General features: G+C 38.3%; 2 protein-coding genes across 2 annotated transcripts; one reads left to right on the top strand and one right to left on the bottom strand.

Moving 5' to 3' along the window:
* The first annotated feature begins 1,187 nt into the window (after nt 1-1,187).
* On the top strand, nt 1,188-4,075 carry LOC134803512 (zinc finger protein 43-like). The gene is made up of 3 exons (XM_063776310.1): nt 1,188-2,048; nt 2,537-2,701; nt 3,253-4,075. Exons 1-3 carry the CDS (start codon nt 1,505-1,507, stop codon nt 3,891-3,893), a joined length of 1,350 nt encoding a protein of 449 aa, XP_063632380.1. The 5' UTR covers nt 1,188-1,504; the 3' UTR covers nt 3,894-4,075.
* Nucleotides 4,076-6,501: 2,426 nt separating this feature from the next.
* LOC134803320 (sorting nexin-7-like) lies at nt 6,502-16,522 on the bottom strand. The gene is made up of 10 exons (XM_063776111.1): nt 16,442-16,522; nt 14,953-15,105; nt 14,079-14,198; nt 13,040-13,181; nt 12,507-12,589; nt 11,478-11,566; nt 10,064-10,192; nt 7,802-8,001; nt 7,223-7,265; nt 6,502-6,987 (listed from the first exon to the last, which is right to left on the bottom strand). The coding sequence occupies exons 2-10, from the start codon at nt 15,088-15,090 to the stop codon at nt 6,579-6,581; spliced, it is 1,353 nt and encodes a 450-aa protein (XP_063632181.1). The 5' UTR covers nt 15,091-15,105; nt 16,442-16,522; the 3' UTR covers nt 6,502-6,578.
* Nucleotides 16,523-16,790: the final 268 nt, after the last annotated feature.

Below are 16,790 nucleotides of genomic sequence, written 5' to 3'. Positions count from 1 at the left end.
CAGAGATTGTGAGCTCAAGTCTCACCCAAGACAGTAATTTTTCCATTTTTAAATTTATTTTAAGATTAATAGCATCATTCGCAGACATTTCTGCTTGTTAAAAATTTAATTAGATATGTAATTTATTTCTTTAAAATTCTTTGCATTGCCTAAATTCTGAAAGGGGGAAATTCTTTGGGTAAGCTTTTTATACCATTATTAATACTTTTTATTGTTTAAATATTGCTTGAAAAATTATGCCTAAATCGGATCTAAGTCTGTAAATACCTAGAATGAAGGTTTTTTTTATATGATTACAAGTTTTACATTGTATTATGCACCAGCTCACAAATGTTATGATTTTTTTTTAATCAAAACAATTTGCGAAAATATATTCACACAAAAGTTTTGTTACAAACAAAATCATGGCATAAATAAAACATTTGCCTCCACAAAAACTTAAAAAAGAAAAAAAATACAATTTTAATTGTCGCAGTGAACGCGGCAAAGGCAATAACTTGTCTTGCGTCCGTATTCTAAACTGCCAGGATCGCAACAGAATCGAACACTGGCGCATCACATTTCGACCTTAAAACATAAGGACATAAGGTTGAAATTGCAACAACAAACCGCTACACCAAAATCGAAAGATGCGATGCGATTTACCGAATAAGACGTATTAATTAGTTCCGACAAAGATTAAATTATCGATCTGATTGTGTAGAGAAATGAATAATTTAACTAAATACAGCATTATACAGTATTTAAGACAGGATTTACGCGCGAAAATCATCAAAACAAAGGTTGAAAACGTTCATAAAAAATCATACATACCGAAGATTACTAATGACTATAGCAACTATTCACAACTGAATAACATTATATGTTTTATTCTATATTTCTTTAATGTCACAAATACGCTAAATGCTTATTTTACTCGATATTTCAGTAAAATAAAAATATTTATTCCAAGCGCTTGCTTCGACAAATTTGACAGCTTGATTGGTTTGTTTTTTTTTTAATCCGCCATTGCTTAGGGGGCGGTGAACATTTCGTACTGCCGAGCATGCGTAACGGTGTAAACTCGCGTTTTATTATGTGGCTTAAACGATGCGAGTCTCGGAATCAAAATGTCGCTGTGACGCGTCGATTGTCAAGCACATGCCAAAATACGCAAATGTTATTTTATTTTGGTTTCATTTATTATACGTCCGCATTAAGTCGCTATTTTAACAAACAAGTCCCATTCTGCATTTTATTTTGTACCTGCTCGAGTACATTGCACTGTTTAGGTTTAAAGCGTCCCACAGACTTATCAACTTCGACTTCGCAGAGGCAAATAGGACGTCTCGTGTGGCGTATCAGCTTACCATGGAATTCCTCGATTTTAATCAGAAATAGATAGATAAAGTACATCGTGAAAATTCGCAGTGAGTGTCACAGAACTAGATATTCAGCGTCTGCGGTGAGCGTGTTTGATACATTGATAAGTCTACGGCATATTACAGCGTCTATTCCGTAAGCGATGTCGCTGGATGGCTCAAAGTATGTGTGGGTAGAGTTGGAACCCGTGTGGGGAGGTGCGGCTGGCCTGCACACGAAGCAAGAACTGGATCTCACAGAAAATGTGAAGGCAGAGATCAAATCAGAACCCGAGGAGAACATGTGCGTTATCAGCGAGACAGCTGGGGCCGGCCTGTACTTGAAGCATAAGCAGCCTGAGAGCGCACAGGAGCACATAGACCATGCGGTAAAAGCAGAGCTTAAGGCCGAACCCAAGGACATGTCTGACAGTGAACCAGCTCAAGGCAGTTTGTACAGTCATATAGACCCTGATGTGAAGGCAGCACTTAAGGCAGAGGATGAAAATATGTGTGGTGATGGTGAAGCTACCATACCAGAGCATGAGAGCACATACACCAGTCAGGTAGACCATTTGGCGATGGCTGACACCAAATCAGAGAGCAAGAAGAGTGTGTGTAGCATAAACTCAGTGGCAGAGCAAGCACTGTACCTTAAGCATGAGGTAAAAGATGGACTAGTGGTGGGCCCCGAGGTATACCATAGAGGTAATTAGTTTTTTTCTGTTCAATACACTAATAAACAATGCATTTATAAGACAATTTTTTCTGAGTGTGTTCTCATTTGTTAAGTTCGGTGAACGCACATGTGCGTCGGGGCAGAGAATGTATTAAACTGTATGAGATATTATATACGGTGTGAACAAGTAATCCAACAGATTTTAATCACACATTCCTGAGGTCTTAAAAAAGCAAAATGTGCCTATGTCTTTTGGTCAAATATGTTAATAATTTTTTTTTGTGTGTTTGTGTGATTTATGCACCAACAAGATGCGTTAGTTCTTTTTACATCTTGGTGAAAAAGAAAAAACATTACAACAAATAAGTAAATTTTTTATTTTATTTACTGATAAATTTTGCAAGTTTCCTTTAAGACTTTAATATCTTACAGAAGGTCTAAAAGTCTAAACCAAGTCACATAGTGGCAGCATCAGCTTTATTGGACTTATTATACATATTTTATATACTTGTTACAGCATCATTTGACTTAGCAATAATGAATCCTGTGCCACAGAGAAGTTGCACAGTCAAACTGGAACGCATGCACATAGACACGGAGCGCTGTGTGTGCAGGATCGGAGGCAACACATACAAGTTCCTATTGTGTAGTCAACAAGAAAATGATACAACTGCAGATGAAAGTAAGTTGAATTTCAAATTAATTAATTTTACCATACATATGGTGCTACTCTCCCGCCCCATAGTCTGTACCTTTAGGTATTTAAATAAAAGTAAACAAACAATTTGTAAATTTTCGGGTAGTTATAACTAATATTTATTGGTTAACCAACCAAATACAAAACCGCCTGGATCTCTCACTGAACGACCTGACTGTAACCTATATTATTTGATCATGTAATGCTTTCATCTACCCTCAACTGGCTTAACGAGCCATTTTGAGGGTAGATTTTGTTTACTTTTATTTAAATACCTAAAGATACAGAGTATAGTTTGGTAATAGCACAATACGTGCCTATGTCGAAAATTTAAAGGGCCATATGTTTTGCGTATGTGTATCATCCCAGAATATTTTGAAAATAATGTTTTGTATTACTTAAATGATTGTAAGAAAAACATTCCTAAAAATTCTTTGTCAATATATTTTTGGGCTCTGTCAATACGAAATGATTGACAAAAAATTTAAGATATCAACTGTTCTGTCTTATTAACTTAACATATTATGATCTTACAGGATATTCTCAGCGCAGCGCAGATGATGTTGACGAGCTATACAAATGTCAATCGTGTAGCTTCACTAGTGTACATAAGCATTATATAAGAGTTCATAAAAACATCGCCCACGCTAACGAGAAAACGTCGAAACACAAACAGAGAAAAAACAATCTAAAGAAACCCTACCAATGCAAGCAATGCAGTTACGCTTCCAACCGCAAAATCGGGCTGTCAATTCACAAAAAGGTTCACAGTAAGGAAACAGCCCACAAATGCAATCAATGCGATTACGCTCACGCTCGCAAATATGAATTGGAGGTTCACATAAATACCGTGCACGGGAGTGAAAAGGTCTATAAATGCGACCAGTGCAAGTTTGCTACTGTCCGCGAAGACATATTCCAATCTCACAAAAAGATGCACACCAAAAATATTCCTTACAAATGCGACCAGTGTGATTTTGCTACTAATGTCAACGATTATTTACAAGCTCATAAGAAGACGCACGTTGTGGAGAAACCATACAAATGTGAGCAATGCGATTACGATAGTGCCAGCGAAACGCTTTTGGAAATCCACAAAACTATGATGCATGGCGCCTTCGCACAAAAGCTAGGTAACGGGAAAAGAAGAAAAACAAGAAGAAAACAAAACATATAATGCATAGAATGTATAACGATGACAATACCAAAAATGAAACATCAATTCCATTTGTGCATGGGTGCACACCAAAGATGAACCTTACAAATGTGCCTATAGTTTAGAGTATCTAGTGTGTTTATACGTTTTTAGGTTAAAAATATGTGGAATGAAATTATTGAAGTGCTTCAATTATTGTGATTTATTAAATTTACTTAAAGTGTTATAACTATATTTTATGTAAGTAATAAAAATAAATACAATTAATACAAAATCAAATATCTAGTTTGGTTTTTCGTTCTGTTTAGTTTTGAATACAGGATGTAACAAAAATAGTGATGTTCTGTATAAAAGCTGTATCAGACGGGCGTACCGGACCGCAACCTTTGTCCGGTCCAAAGCCCGTTCGATCGAGTGGAAGGTTGTCCGCCGTACGTCCGTTAAGGACGCAGCTGTAAGTGAGAGCCAGAAAGACACAGCTTGGCAAAAAAGAGTAGAAATTAAAAAGTGGCAGCACTGTAGTGTCGTCCCTTTCAAACCAATATATATAAGAAAACGGAATGACACTACAGTGTTGCCACTTTTAAATTTCTACTCTTTTTTGCCAAGCTGTATGTGCTGACGCAAAAAGATACATGTTTTCCTACGCTTAAATAATAAGCTTTTTTTGGCGCATTATCATACCCCATATTAGCTAAATTTGGGTTACTACACACCGATTCAAATAAAACACATTCTCACTATAAAACCTTTACTGATATAATTTCAATAAATAACTACACTAAGTACTGATATACAAATAGTTATTGCATTATTTACATAAACTAGGACATTTATTTTAACCATTTTCCAGGCCGCACCAATCTACAAGGTTTTCCCGAAGAATCCAAATATATTCCAATTAATCCAGCTTTGATGATTCATTTGAAGACAAGTCAAATTTCCCGGAAGTGCAATCTAATTTGAATCTTAAATCGGAATGCTAAAGTTGAAATTCTAGTAGCGCGTATGTGATCTATAAATCGTACTATGCCTGGGAAAGGGTTAATAAGACAAAAGTTTCATGAGCGTTCTTAAAATATGTTTGTACATTTTAATTTAACTTTTTTGGGTTTTCTCCAGATAAATAGTAGATCGGTACAAAGAGAATGTTGTAGTTATGTACCTTTTTATTTATTTTAATAGGATAAGGTAAACAACCCAAAGATTGGCACTGAAATAAGCAATAAGTCAAATTTGGTAGGGAAGTCAATATTGTACCTAATAATGTACTTCCGGAAATGTAAAGGTAATTCCGAAAGTTCCCACCTAATTCTTTTACCAAAGAAAACCCAAAAGAGTTGTGTTCACTCACGTCATCAGAATGAGGTCTTAAAAATAAAGTGAATCGTTTGAACTGTTAAAATCTATTTTTTATACAAAGTGTATTTATTGAAAGTTATATTACCAAAAATGTCATAAACTATTAGAAACGAATTGCATTTGATTGCACAAAATTTCATGGATTTCACCATTACTATACTTCAAAAACTACATGCAAAAGTCCATTTTATACCAACCAATATTTTGTTTCTTAATTCCATTCAATACAATTAATTTCGTTTTACATTAAAAATTCCATACATTTTATTGCACTCGTATGTGTGTAAAAAATATGTATTCTGAAGCTATATTTGCTATTGGGTTACAATTTTGTCATGCACTTAAAAATATCATATAGTGGGATTTTAAATAGTGGAGAGTTGGGTGACTACAGACTTTTAAGGAAAATACTACTATTTAATAATACAATATAGAGAATACTATTATGCATAGTACGGTAGATGTCGCTAGGGCGCCTCCCTAAGGCATATGGTGGAAATATTTGTTGTTCTCGAGTGAGATCTCGGTGATTTTTTTCCACTTTTAATATATTTCTAAGCTAAGCTTGATTGATACTAAAAATTGAAATAGAGGAATATTCTCTCGAGTAGATGGCGATACTTTTTCACATTTAACAAATTTAACACATATCAGTGAAAAAATAAGGATCAAAGTCAAATGGCGTTCTAAAAGTGTTAATCACGTGTTGAAAGACGGCAGTAATGTACTTACTGACAATTTACTTTGACAATATTCATCTAGTCTCAATTCTCTTTGTACCTGGTTTGTTAGTGCACGACACCTTGCACATTGTGACTATGCGCTGAAACTTGGCACAGTTGATTCTTAGCTGGTCTTGAGCAGATACAGACCGGTAGACATCGAGAGCCACGTCTCATTTAGTGGGGGGGGGGGTAAGTTCGACGCCGCCGCGCTTCACTTGGAGCAACATTTCTCTAAAACTATACCTATTAGGGCATGTGATATATCATTTTCGGATAAATTAAGGATGAGAAATCTAGTTTTGGAACAAAAACAATGCACTTTCTAACAAAAAAAGCATAAAGTAGAAAAGACTAAAAAACGTATTTGTCGATTCGTCGAAGTTCCCCCCCTGCCCCCCACTAAATATGACGTGGCTCTCGATGTCTACCGGTCTGTATCTGCTCAAGACCAGCTAACAATCAACTGTGCCAAGTTTCAGCGCATAGTCTCAAAGTGCAAGGTCCCCATACAACGGTGTGCAGTAACAAGCCAGCTATTGATTGATTCCAGTAATTTACCTGATTTAATAAACCCTAATCAATGCATGTCTTTCACAACGTTCAAGAACAAAGAATCATATCACGAAGACAAATTCACTTCTGAAAACTCCTGAAGCGGATCACTCCGGTCATCGGATTTTGAGCTTTGCTCCGTTGACACAGCGCCTATTTGCTCCTTATCATCAGAGTCATTCGATATATTTTCTATGTCAATATCATCAAAATCTTTCTCGGTTTCTGTTGGAGTGACTGATCTGCATTTGGACGGGCTGAGGTTCTGTACAGCGGTCTTGGAGACCGTCTTGAAGAGTTGATCGAGATTGGTCTCAGTGGAGAGTTTGAGGGCGTTCTCCCAGCCCTGGAGGGTTTGGGAGTGGAGGGTTACCTGTCGGTCAGCTAGTTCAAGGAGGAGGGCTTTGATCTCAGAGTGGGTTTTTGGTATCCAGTCGGAGAGCTCAGAGCGGATGGCTTCGGAGGCTTGTTCTAGTCTGGAAATAAAATGGTTATTTTTTTACGCTCTCGTCTATACTGAAAGTTAAGTAAGAAAAATCTAAAGTCCAACCATGATTGACCGCCTTTGTCTAGCCGCCCACGTCAAAATTTGCCACGACAAATGCAATCACGGTTTGTCATAATAAAGAATGAAATGGGAAAACATTTTATAGGCCTTTACGCGGGTCGAGGCTAATATTAATAGAAAAAGAAATACTGATTATTATTTACCTGTTATGAAGTTCATCCGAATTGTTGCCCGCCACAAATGTTGCTGAAATAAAAAAAATATTAGTATTGACGCAAAATTTGTTATATACTGAAAATTGATCAGGACGTGTTTAATATTATTCTTAATTTATGTTCGATTGTAATAGGGAATATTAGGCAAAGCTCTGCGTAGGTGGCACCACTAGCACATACAGTACACAAACCTCATTGACATCATCAATGACACATCATGCGTATCACATGGCCTACCGTGAAATACGACAATCGGAAGTTCGGTTTTTGCCTCTCAATCACTCTTGCTTATTCGATCGATATAGGCAGATAAAGAAATTTCGATTATCGCGTTTCGCGGTAGGCCACCTGTAAACAGACCGCCTTGGTGCATCAATGTCATAGTGAATACTAGTCAAAAAACTGTTTAAGGCCTAGAATGTATAAGTTACTCTATGGTTTACTAAACAAATTAGTGCTGCACTCTGTCGGCAGAACATTGCAGTAATACTCCCTATTGAAAATTGCTGTCTTCCCACACAATGTAAAGTCGTACGAGCTCTAACTAAAGGTTGTTAAGAGACGTACCGTGCAAAGCGTCCCTCTGCCGTATCTTGTCGTTGTGCGCGGCGGCGTAGGCGGCCAGCAGCGGCAGCGCGGCGCGGTGGCGCAGCCCGCCCCGCCCGCGCGCCGCGCCCGCCGCGCCGCCGCCCGAGCCCGCCGCCGCCGCGGCCGCCGACACCGGCCCGCGCTCGCGGACCGACCACGCGTCGCAAACACGCTTTAACCTACAAAATAACACTTTCTTAATAGGGTTATTGCGTCAGTTCACCATCCAGTGCATGTTTCCATCCACTTGGCGTAGTTGCCACAAAGAATTGTGTATAATTTCAATATATAGGGGAGATGTTGACATAATGATCCCTCGGAGTAAAATGATTCCCCATCGTATCTGAGCAACTACTGGTGCCATCTATCTAAATATGCAATAAACGTATGCCCTGTGACCCCGCCAGTTGCCTCTTAAAGTGTCATGACGGTACGAGCATGCAGCGAGATTTTATTAGGAAATAATTAAAAATATATGTCTAATGAGTCTAATCTACAGTATGCCTTTTTTCCGAATTCCATTACTTTTAGCATGTTGCCTTTTATTCAAATTATGTTTCACTATCGGATCTTAATGATGTTTATCTATACTTTAAGGATGTTAATACTGAAGCAAGTTGAATTCGAAAGTTATATTTTTGTCGATATTTCAAATTTGGTGTTTGAGGTCAAATGATCCCTTTTCGTAGGCGTAAAATGATCCCTGGAATCATTTTACCCCCTAAGTAATTTACTATGAGCATTTCCTGTACAGGCCATAACATACCACGTCGCGAATTTATGTGCGCAAAGCCACTTACTTCCTAAAAAAATACCTTAGGAAGAAATGCTAAGGGCTCTTAATGCGATTAAATTATTGATTGCCTTTTAAAATAGCAAGCAGAATCTGTGCCTCTGATGGCGTTAAAAAGAAAGCCAAAAGAGAAAAAAAATCAGCATTTATCTTCTGAAAATAAAAAAACACTGTGGAATCGACCGGCCTAAATGATTTAGAGTGTTTAGACAAAAAAAACCTGATATCACAAAGGCATCATCTGTGATCATTTTAATCCTACCCTAGGGATCGTTTTACCCATGCATATGTATAAAATGATCCTTTACTAGACTTTTAAAAAACATAACATAAATAATAAACTACATACAAAATATGAGAAATGAGTATGCAGTTACTTAGATAAGTAAATGGACTATTCATAAATATCTAAATCTTGTGTTTATCTCTTCAACTTTGAACACAGTAAAGTTTCTCCCTTAAGGGGATCATTATACCCACATCTCCCCTAGGTATATATTAAAATTACGACCAATTATTGTCCAATTACCATGCGTCATGAGCACGCTTTAGTCTAGAAAAAAAAATGTTTCCTAGGATTTCATGATCTTCTAAACTCTGAAGTAACAAACTTTACCTCTCTTAGCGTTCTACACATGTTATGGGACATTTTTTACACAAATTGACTAAGCCCCACGGTAAGCTCAAGAAGGCTTGTGTAGTTGTGTGACTGTAATGGAGTAAATAACTAAATAACATAAAAATTGAAAAAAACTTTCTGAAATAAGATAGAAATTAGAATATTATAGGCAATTAAAATATGCGCGCATAAAGCCATTTGGATTTTTCCGAAATATATCGAATATTTGCTTCTAGGTAGCTCAGTGCCAAGCCAAGTAGATCCCTTATACCTACAGTTTGGTGGTGAGACCACAGAGCGACGTCAGTTTCCGTTGCAACAACTGCAGGTAGCTGAATAGGGTATTTGACTATTTAAAATAAATTATGTTGCACCATGCATGAAATAAAGCATCAAATGATTAATGGAGAAACGTAGGCAGCAGTTATTTTTAGACACAATTTCTATTTTAAAACCCATAGAAAACTATAAAGAGTAGGTAATTTGATTGTAACGTCACATGCTAGTGTTTTGTGTATCAAAATCGTTTTGACAGTTCGAAAAAAGGAACTGATTTGACTAGTAGGCATAAACCCTATTCCGGATCCTTTACAATGACGTATTGCATCGTAAGCTGTGCCAAGCGAAGTGGAGCCCTTATACAATTCCGGATCCTTTACAATACACAACAAGTATCTAAGCCCCACTTGCACCATCCCACTAACCCGGGGTTAACCTGTTAAATTTGGAGTTACCATGGTTACCAATTTGACACTAGGTTAACGGTTTAACCGTTTAACCCCGGGTTAGTGGGATGGTGCAAGTGGCGCTAAGTTATTGAAAGTCTTACCCGATGAGTTCTGTGCCAAGCGAAGTGGAGCCCTTATACAGTTTGGTGGTGAGAGCGCAGAGCGACGTTAATTTCTGTTGTAGCGACTGCAGATAGTCTCCGGCTGCGCTGAATTCCGGATCCTTCACCCTAAAGTAAACAATAAGTTATGATTTTATATTAAAGAAATAAATTGAAAAGGTCGCGGGAGTCCGCTGGATGCGGGTGGCGCAAGACCGGTCATTGTGGCCCTCTGGGGAGGCCTATGTCCAGCAGTGGACTTCCTCTGGCTGATATTGATGATGATGAATTGAAAATTTTCCCTTTAACATAAAAATTTGTAGTATCACTCGCAGACGTATGATTGTTAAAAAATAACTTAAGTTATTTAAAAAGTTTTTGAGAAAGATACTGTCAGTAGCGTATACTTTCAATTGCCGATCGACTATCACAACTTCTATTCTCTACAAAAGTGTTCTTTTATTTTAAAAGCGCTAAAGTAGGTTTTTTTGCATTTACTTGCTTCGTCGTATAAAAAACTGGCGCGAAGGCTTAAAAACGCGAACTAGTGATAGAGAGAAGCCAATAATATCTTAAGGGGCCCACTGATTAACAGTCCGCCGGACGGTAACGCCCTGTCAGTTGTTCGGAACTGTCAAAATTTTGTTCTAACTGACAGGCCGATACCGTCCGGCGGACTGTTAATCAGTGGGCCCCTTTAGACTTATGTCGACCGGGATATGAACCCAACGCACGAATGAGGGTAGAGCGAGCGCGGTCTACACAACTTTGACACCCACCCACTATCATGTAACTGCTCATGTAAGTTACCCGTGAACAAGATGCATGTAACTGCGTCGAAATATCGGGAGCTCGAAAACAACACAAAAGGTAATCACGGTCCAGATCCCGGTCGATATAAGTCTAGTGAAACTAACCGAGAATCATTCAGGACTGTCAATAATATCTTAATTTTTGAAGTGAAAACTTCTTTAGCAGCGCTGTGCACTTTTTGGGATGGGGAAAAAAATTTAAACTCGCGACAGGTCACGTGTCCGTAAGTTTCGTAAGACGTAAGACGGACACGTGACCTGATCGAAAAACTGTTACAATGTCATTGGGTTTTCCTTTATTGATTTAAATGCCATCTAGTGAGTTTCCCTCTAACTGGTACTAATATAACTCGAGTACTAACAGTGATGTGCTTAGGGGTTTCAAGTAATGCGACGAAATAATGCTAGATGGCATTTACCTCAATTATACATAGTGCTGCAGACATTTTGCACTCGATGCCGCTGTTATTAATATTTTGACGTAAGACGTAAGACGCTTCGTACGACGGACACGTGACCTAATCGAAAAACTGTTACAATGTCATTGAGTTTTCACTTCTGCCGGCACTCCCGGAGTGCAACCCGTTGTTTTTTTTACTTACCTGGCCCCATTAGCCGGTTTGGCCTCGCCGCCGCTGTACAACGAGCTTAAACCCCACAAGTTGAGGGCGCTGCTTTCACTTTTGAATACCTGATAAAATAAAAAAATCTATTTCCAATATGGAGTGACAGTAAAGCAGGTAAATTAATAGGGAATATTACGCAAAACTCTGCGTAGAGGGCGTCACTAACTCAATCACATGGCCTACCGTGAAACACGACAATCGAAAGTTCAGTTTCTGCCTCTCTATCACTCTTGCTTATTCGATCGATAGAGAGGCAGATAACGAAATTTCGATTTTCGCGTTTCGCGGTAGGCCACCTGTAAACAAACCGCCTTAATGCATCAATGTCATAGTAAAAACTTGTCAAAAAACTGTTTAAGGCCTAGTATATGTATAAGTTAAAAAGCTGAAAGCTAGGCTAAGGGATAGGATTGACGCATTCGAGATGTGGTGCTGGCGTAAAATGCTGGGAGTGTCGTGGACTGAACGCCGCACCAATGCTTCAATCCGAAGCCAACTAAAAGTCCTCACTCCTCTCTCTGTAGTCTACTTGCGGAGAGCTCTTTCTTTCTTTGGACACGTGGCGAGACGAGAACCACACAACCTCGAGAAAAACATAATGATTGTGTCGAGGGAAAAAGAAGTAGAGGCAGAGCTCCAACTCGCTGGACTCCTCCTCTCTCTTTCCTCTCCTGGAGGCAATTAATAGTGGCACACAGTCCGCACTTCATCAGGCTCAAAACAGAGCGGCCTGGAGACTTCTTACAGATAGAGCAACTTATGGTGGTCACGACCCTCAGCTCTTGAGGATAACGACGAAGAAGAGATGTATAAGTTACTCTATGGTTTACTAAACAAATTTGTGCTGCACTCTAGCGGCAGAACATTGCAATAATACTCCCTATTAGAAAAATACATATTTTGCGGTAGAGCCGTAGGAGCTCGATGCTGAAAGACTATTTAAAAATCAAAACTGCATGTTATTTTTTAAAGACATCCAATGTATATAATTAACCCAAGGTTTACCTTGTCCAAGTCTTCGTCCGGTGTGGTGAGAAAGAGACGGAAATCGTCACTATGGGTTAGAATAGGATGCTTTGCGACGCGATCTGTAAAGAAAAGTATCGTTTCTTAGTGCAAAATGTTAATTTTAATTATTTTGTGGTGAGCGTTCCGATCGAACGTCTAAACGCCCAATGAATACAACGGCCTCCTAGCCTAGTCGGTAGTGACCCTGCCCACGAAGCAGGAGGTCCCGGCTTCGAATCCTGGTAAGGGCATTTATTTGTGTGTTTATCACAAATATTTGTTCCTGAGTTATGGATGTTTTCTATGTATATAAGTATTTATATATATGTGTATATTATATATATATCGTCGTATGGTACCCACAACACAAGCCTTATTGAGCTTATTGAGCGTACTAGGTCGATCTGCGTAAAATTGTCCTATAATATTTATTTATTAATAAATGCAATCTCTATTCATTTTTAACCCCCGACGCAAAGAGCGGTGCTATATGTTGGACGCCAAATTGTGGGTAGAGGTTGGTTACTTACTAAGGAAAGCGTCAAGCGCCATAGCGCGGAGCAACACGAACGATGGCTCATAGCGGTCGAGCTGCTGGCGCGCTGAATGCAGCGGCGGCAGCGGCGGCGGCGCCAGCCATGCGTGGGCGTTCGTCAGGCGACGGTGGAGCACCTGCACCACATAATAAATAATAGTACTACCGTACAGAAAGGAAACTTCCTACAAAACCGAAGTTTGACAGCGGTTTTTTAGCAGGTTTCGGCTATTTAGGGTTGTCAAAATTCAAGCCATTATCTTATCTGTGGCTGTGCACGCAAATGGATGTCAAGTTGTGCCAACCCTAACAATTGCTCGGAGCAATGCTGAGCCGAACGGAGCCGAGTTTGACCGAAGTCAGAAGTTTCGCACCCCTGCCTGTACACAAGTCGTTATTTATCACCCGTGGCCGTGGTTACATCACATTACACATTTTAAAATCAAGGTAGACCTTAGCGGGATTTAAGAAAACATCTCTTGAATACTTTTTTAATAATTCATTTAACTACGGTAATCGAATTTAATAAGGCTACGAGTATAATAAGTATCAATTTAACAAGTCAAAACCTCATACTCATCAGAAAACCTGTGTAGACCAGTAAAATTGTATCTATGTATAAGTATTGTATTGTAGAGGTACAGGGGTATCGGCCCCGAGTATATTTTTGTGCCATTTGGGGTTTGAGCCCCATGGCCCGTGGGGTCCTAATGCTCTACAACTTTTTAAAAAGCTATCAAAAAGACTAATCTACTTCACTGGTGACCGCAGCTGAGCTGGCAGCTTTCTCACACAACGTATTAGCATCGCAATACAGCGGGGAAATGCTGCCAGCGTCCTCGGCACCATGCCAAAGGGGCTCAATTACTTAGATGTATTTTAATTTTATTTAGTATTAGTTTTATTTTATAGATAAGTTAGCTTATTTGTCTTTTTAATGTATCTATGTATAATATAACTCTGCTTTTATTAAACGAGTTCAGATATTTGAAAAAGGTTTGTTTATTGGTCGACTACTATAAAACGTAGTGTACCTTGAAGTGGTTGTACCGCCGGCGCACGTGCGGAGGCGTCGGCCAGCGTGCGCACACGCAGCGCACGCGGTATGTCACGAACGTCTCCAGTGTTGAGAGCTGCTTCATTGGGGCGTCCACCTGGTAAAAGGTAAAGATCAATTTAAGGGGGGGGGGGGGGGGGGGTGGTTAGAATTTGGTGCTCACAACTAGGATTATGTAGGAAATACATTATTATCAAGATTTATTTAAATAATTACACAAAACGTTTAAGAAATGCATAATGGTGGAATTAATGTCAGATACACAGAGGCATATAGAAATGATTGAACTTCACAAGATTATTGGTAAGAAACTGTATTTTTATTTCCTTGTATTCATGTTACATAATATTTAATTTTCATAAGATGAATATCCACATTGCTGTTAAATTGTAAAAATAAAGATTACATAATAATAGAATTATTGGGCAAAACTAAGTTTAATATACATCAAATTATGTAACAATATTTTCCATAATGTTAATGTCCTTAGAGGAAAATAAGAACTATGTTTGTATGGCGAACCGGTCACATGACTTTGTCAGGCGTGGCTCACTCCGCGATTTCTTCGCGTCACTATTACAAGTACATGCGACCCACACCAATCTTGGTGTTTAGCCATAGTAGTTGCCGCGCACCGCTACGGAACGGACCACTGCTCGCGCTTGCGCCACCTAGCGGTCATATCTCTCGTAATAGACGCGTTTTGTTAGAGAGTGAACCTTCTGTACCTCTACCTAGTATTATTATTTATCCTGTGACTTTGTCCCTTTTCATCTTATGAGCAACTGCTCTTGCTAGCCATTTTACTATAGCTTCTAAACGGACATAACATATTTATAACGATATAATACCTTAACAGCTATATCATATCCATGCTCCATGATGAGCGGGGATCCATCCTGTGTGCCTTCAGTGACGCTTGGTGCGTCCGTGTCTTCAGTTGGGTCATCATTGAGGTCTAATACTGCGGAACTGCTCTCACTCGCCATTTTGCTGCTACTGATCTGAACGGACATAACATATTGATAATTAATACTAGAGCAACAGAGACACTCTAAAGGACAGGACACTTTGTGACATTGTTGCGAGTTGTTGTCAAATAGAGATAAATGAGATGGGAAGACGAGTTCAGGCAGGTGGCTGGAGCCTTGTGGAGAAGACAGGCTCTGGACAGGGACGCGTGGAGGAATATGGGAGAGGCCTATGCCAAGGGCAACCAGACAAAACGTCTGCGGAGAAAGGCTAGCAGTAAGCAGTAAGTAAGAGATAAATTAGTATTACCAAAAAATGTCTACATTTTAGGGAGTCAACTGTTATATTGAGTAATCTTTTATAGAGTTCTTACTGTATATGGAAATCTAAAGAATGGACATTATTATAGCTCAAAAACTTAATATACTGTTTGATATGAATAAAGTACTATTTTATATACTGTATGTAAGTTAAGAAATAAAAAAAAGTTCCATTTTTTTTTTTATGAAAAGGCATTAATATAGCTGGTCAAGCAAATCTTGTCAGTAAAAAAAAAACGCGAAATTCAAGTTTTCTATGGGACTATATCTCTATGCGCCTACATTTTTCGCATTTGCCGCCTTGTTCTACTGACAAGATCTGCTTGACCAGCTATAACTTAGCAATGCAATTTTTTTTAAAAGAGTTTCACAATTAGGTAACAGTTTGATTTCTTTTTTTCATGATTCTTTAACTTTATCTTAATAATTCCTACCTTAATAATGTCTTAAGTGTGTGGTTCAATTTATAAAATAAAATTAATGTTTTGAAACCTGACCAGAGGAAAGCAACTTGTTGTGTCATACCTGACTCAATTATGTACTACTTGAGGAAGTAGCAACCATATTAAATTAAATTATAGCTCAATTACACAGATTTTTAAATACTAGTATGAGTACTCACATAGGTACTCATGTAAATAAGTACTTAATCATTTCGTGTTTACTTTGGAACTATTTTTGGATTTTACATTGTCATTGTCCACCCACTTTTAGGTTCTTTTGTAAAATAATCAACTTTAACTGAGAAAAATTACTACTTACTAGTCATTGCAGTCGGGAAATTTAATTAGTAGCATTAAATTAATTAATACTTGCTTATTGGAAGGTAAACTGCCGACTAAATTATACAGAACAGTTTTTATATCTGAAATGGCCACCGGTCAGTACAACACGTAGCATAGAAAGAAATAAAGGGCGTTTCCGGTATTCCAATTGCATTATGACCTAATGATAACGCAAAATGAATAAAACCACACAAACATTCTGCCCTACTTATAAAGTATGGGTCGATAATACGTTGCAAAATTTGTTTACACGTAGCACTTACAAAATCCACTGTAGGACGGAAGGCAGTGATAGTAACTGTTTATTTATATTCACCTTTTATCACTGGGTATTGTATTGTAATACACTAATAAAGTTATTCTATAATTTAAATAACAAATAAAGAGGTCTACGCTCGAAGCTCGAAAGGATGACAGATACAGATTGACAGGAAACATACCGTTTCTTTACACGTAGCTTACATGGACCGTCATTTTGGTTGGATCGATATTAAGTTGGCATATTAGCGTCATCGCAAAGCGTAAATAGGAACGCTATAAAGCTGCGCATAAATTAAGTATATATTTGAGCGTTTATCCAAATAACTCAAACAAATTGTCGTCTGTTTCTTT

This window comes from Cydia splendana, chromosome 26 (genome assembly GCF_910591565.1).
Source record: "Cydia splendana chromosome 26, ilCydSple1.2, whole genome shotgun sequence".
Lineage (NCBI taxonomy): Eukaryota > Metazoa > Arthropoda > Insecta > Lepidoptera > Tortricidae > Cydia > Cydia splendana.
This window is presented reverse-complemented; position numbering and strand designations above follow the sequence as displayed.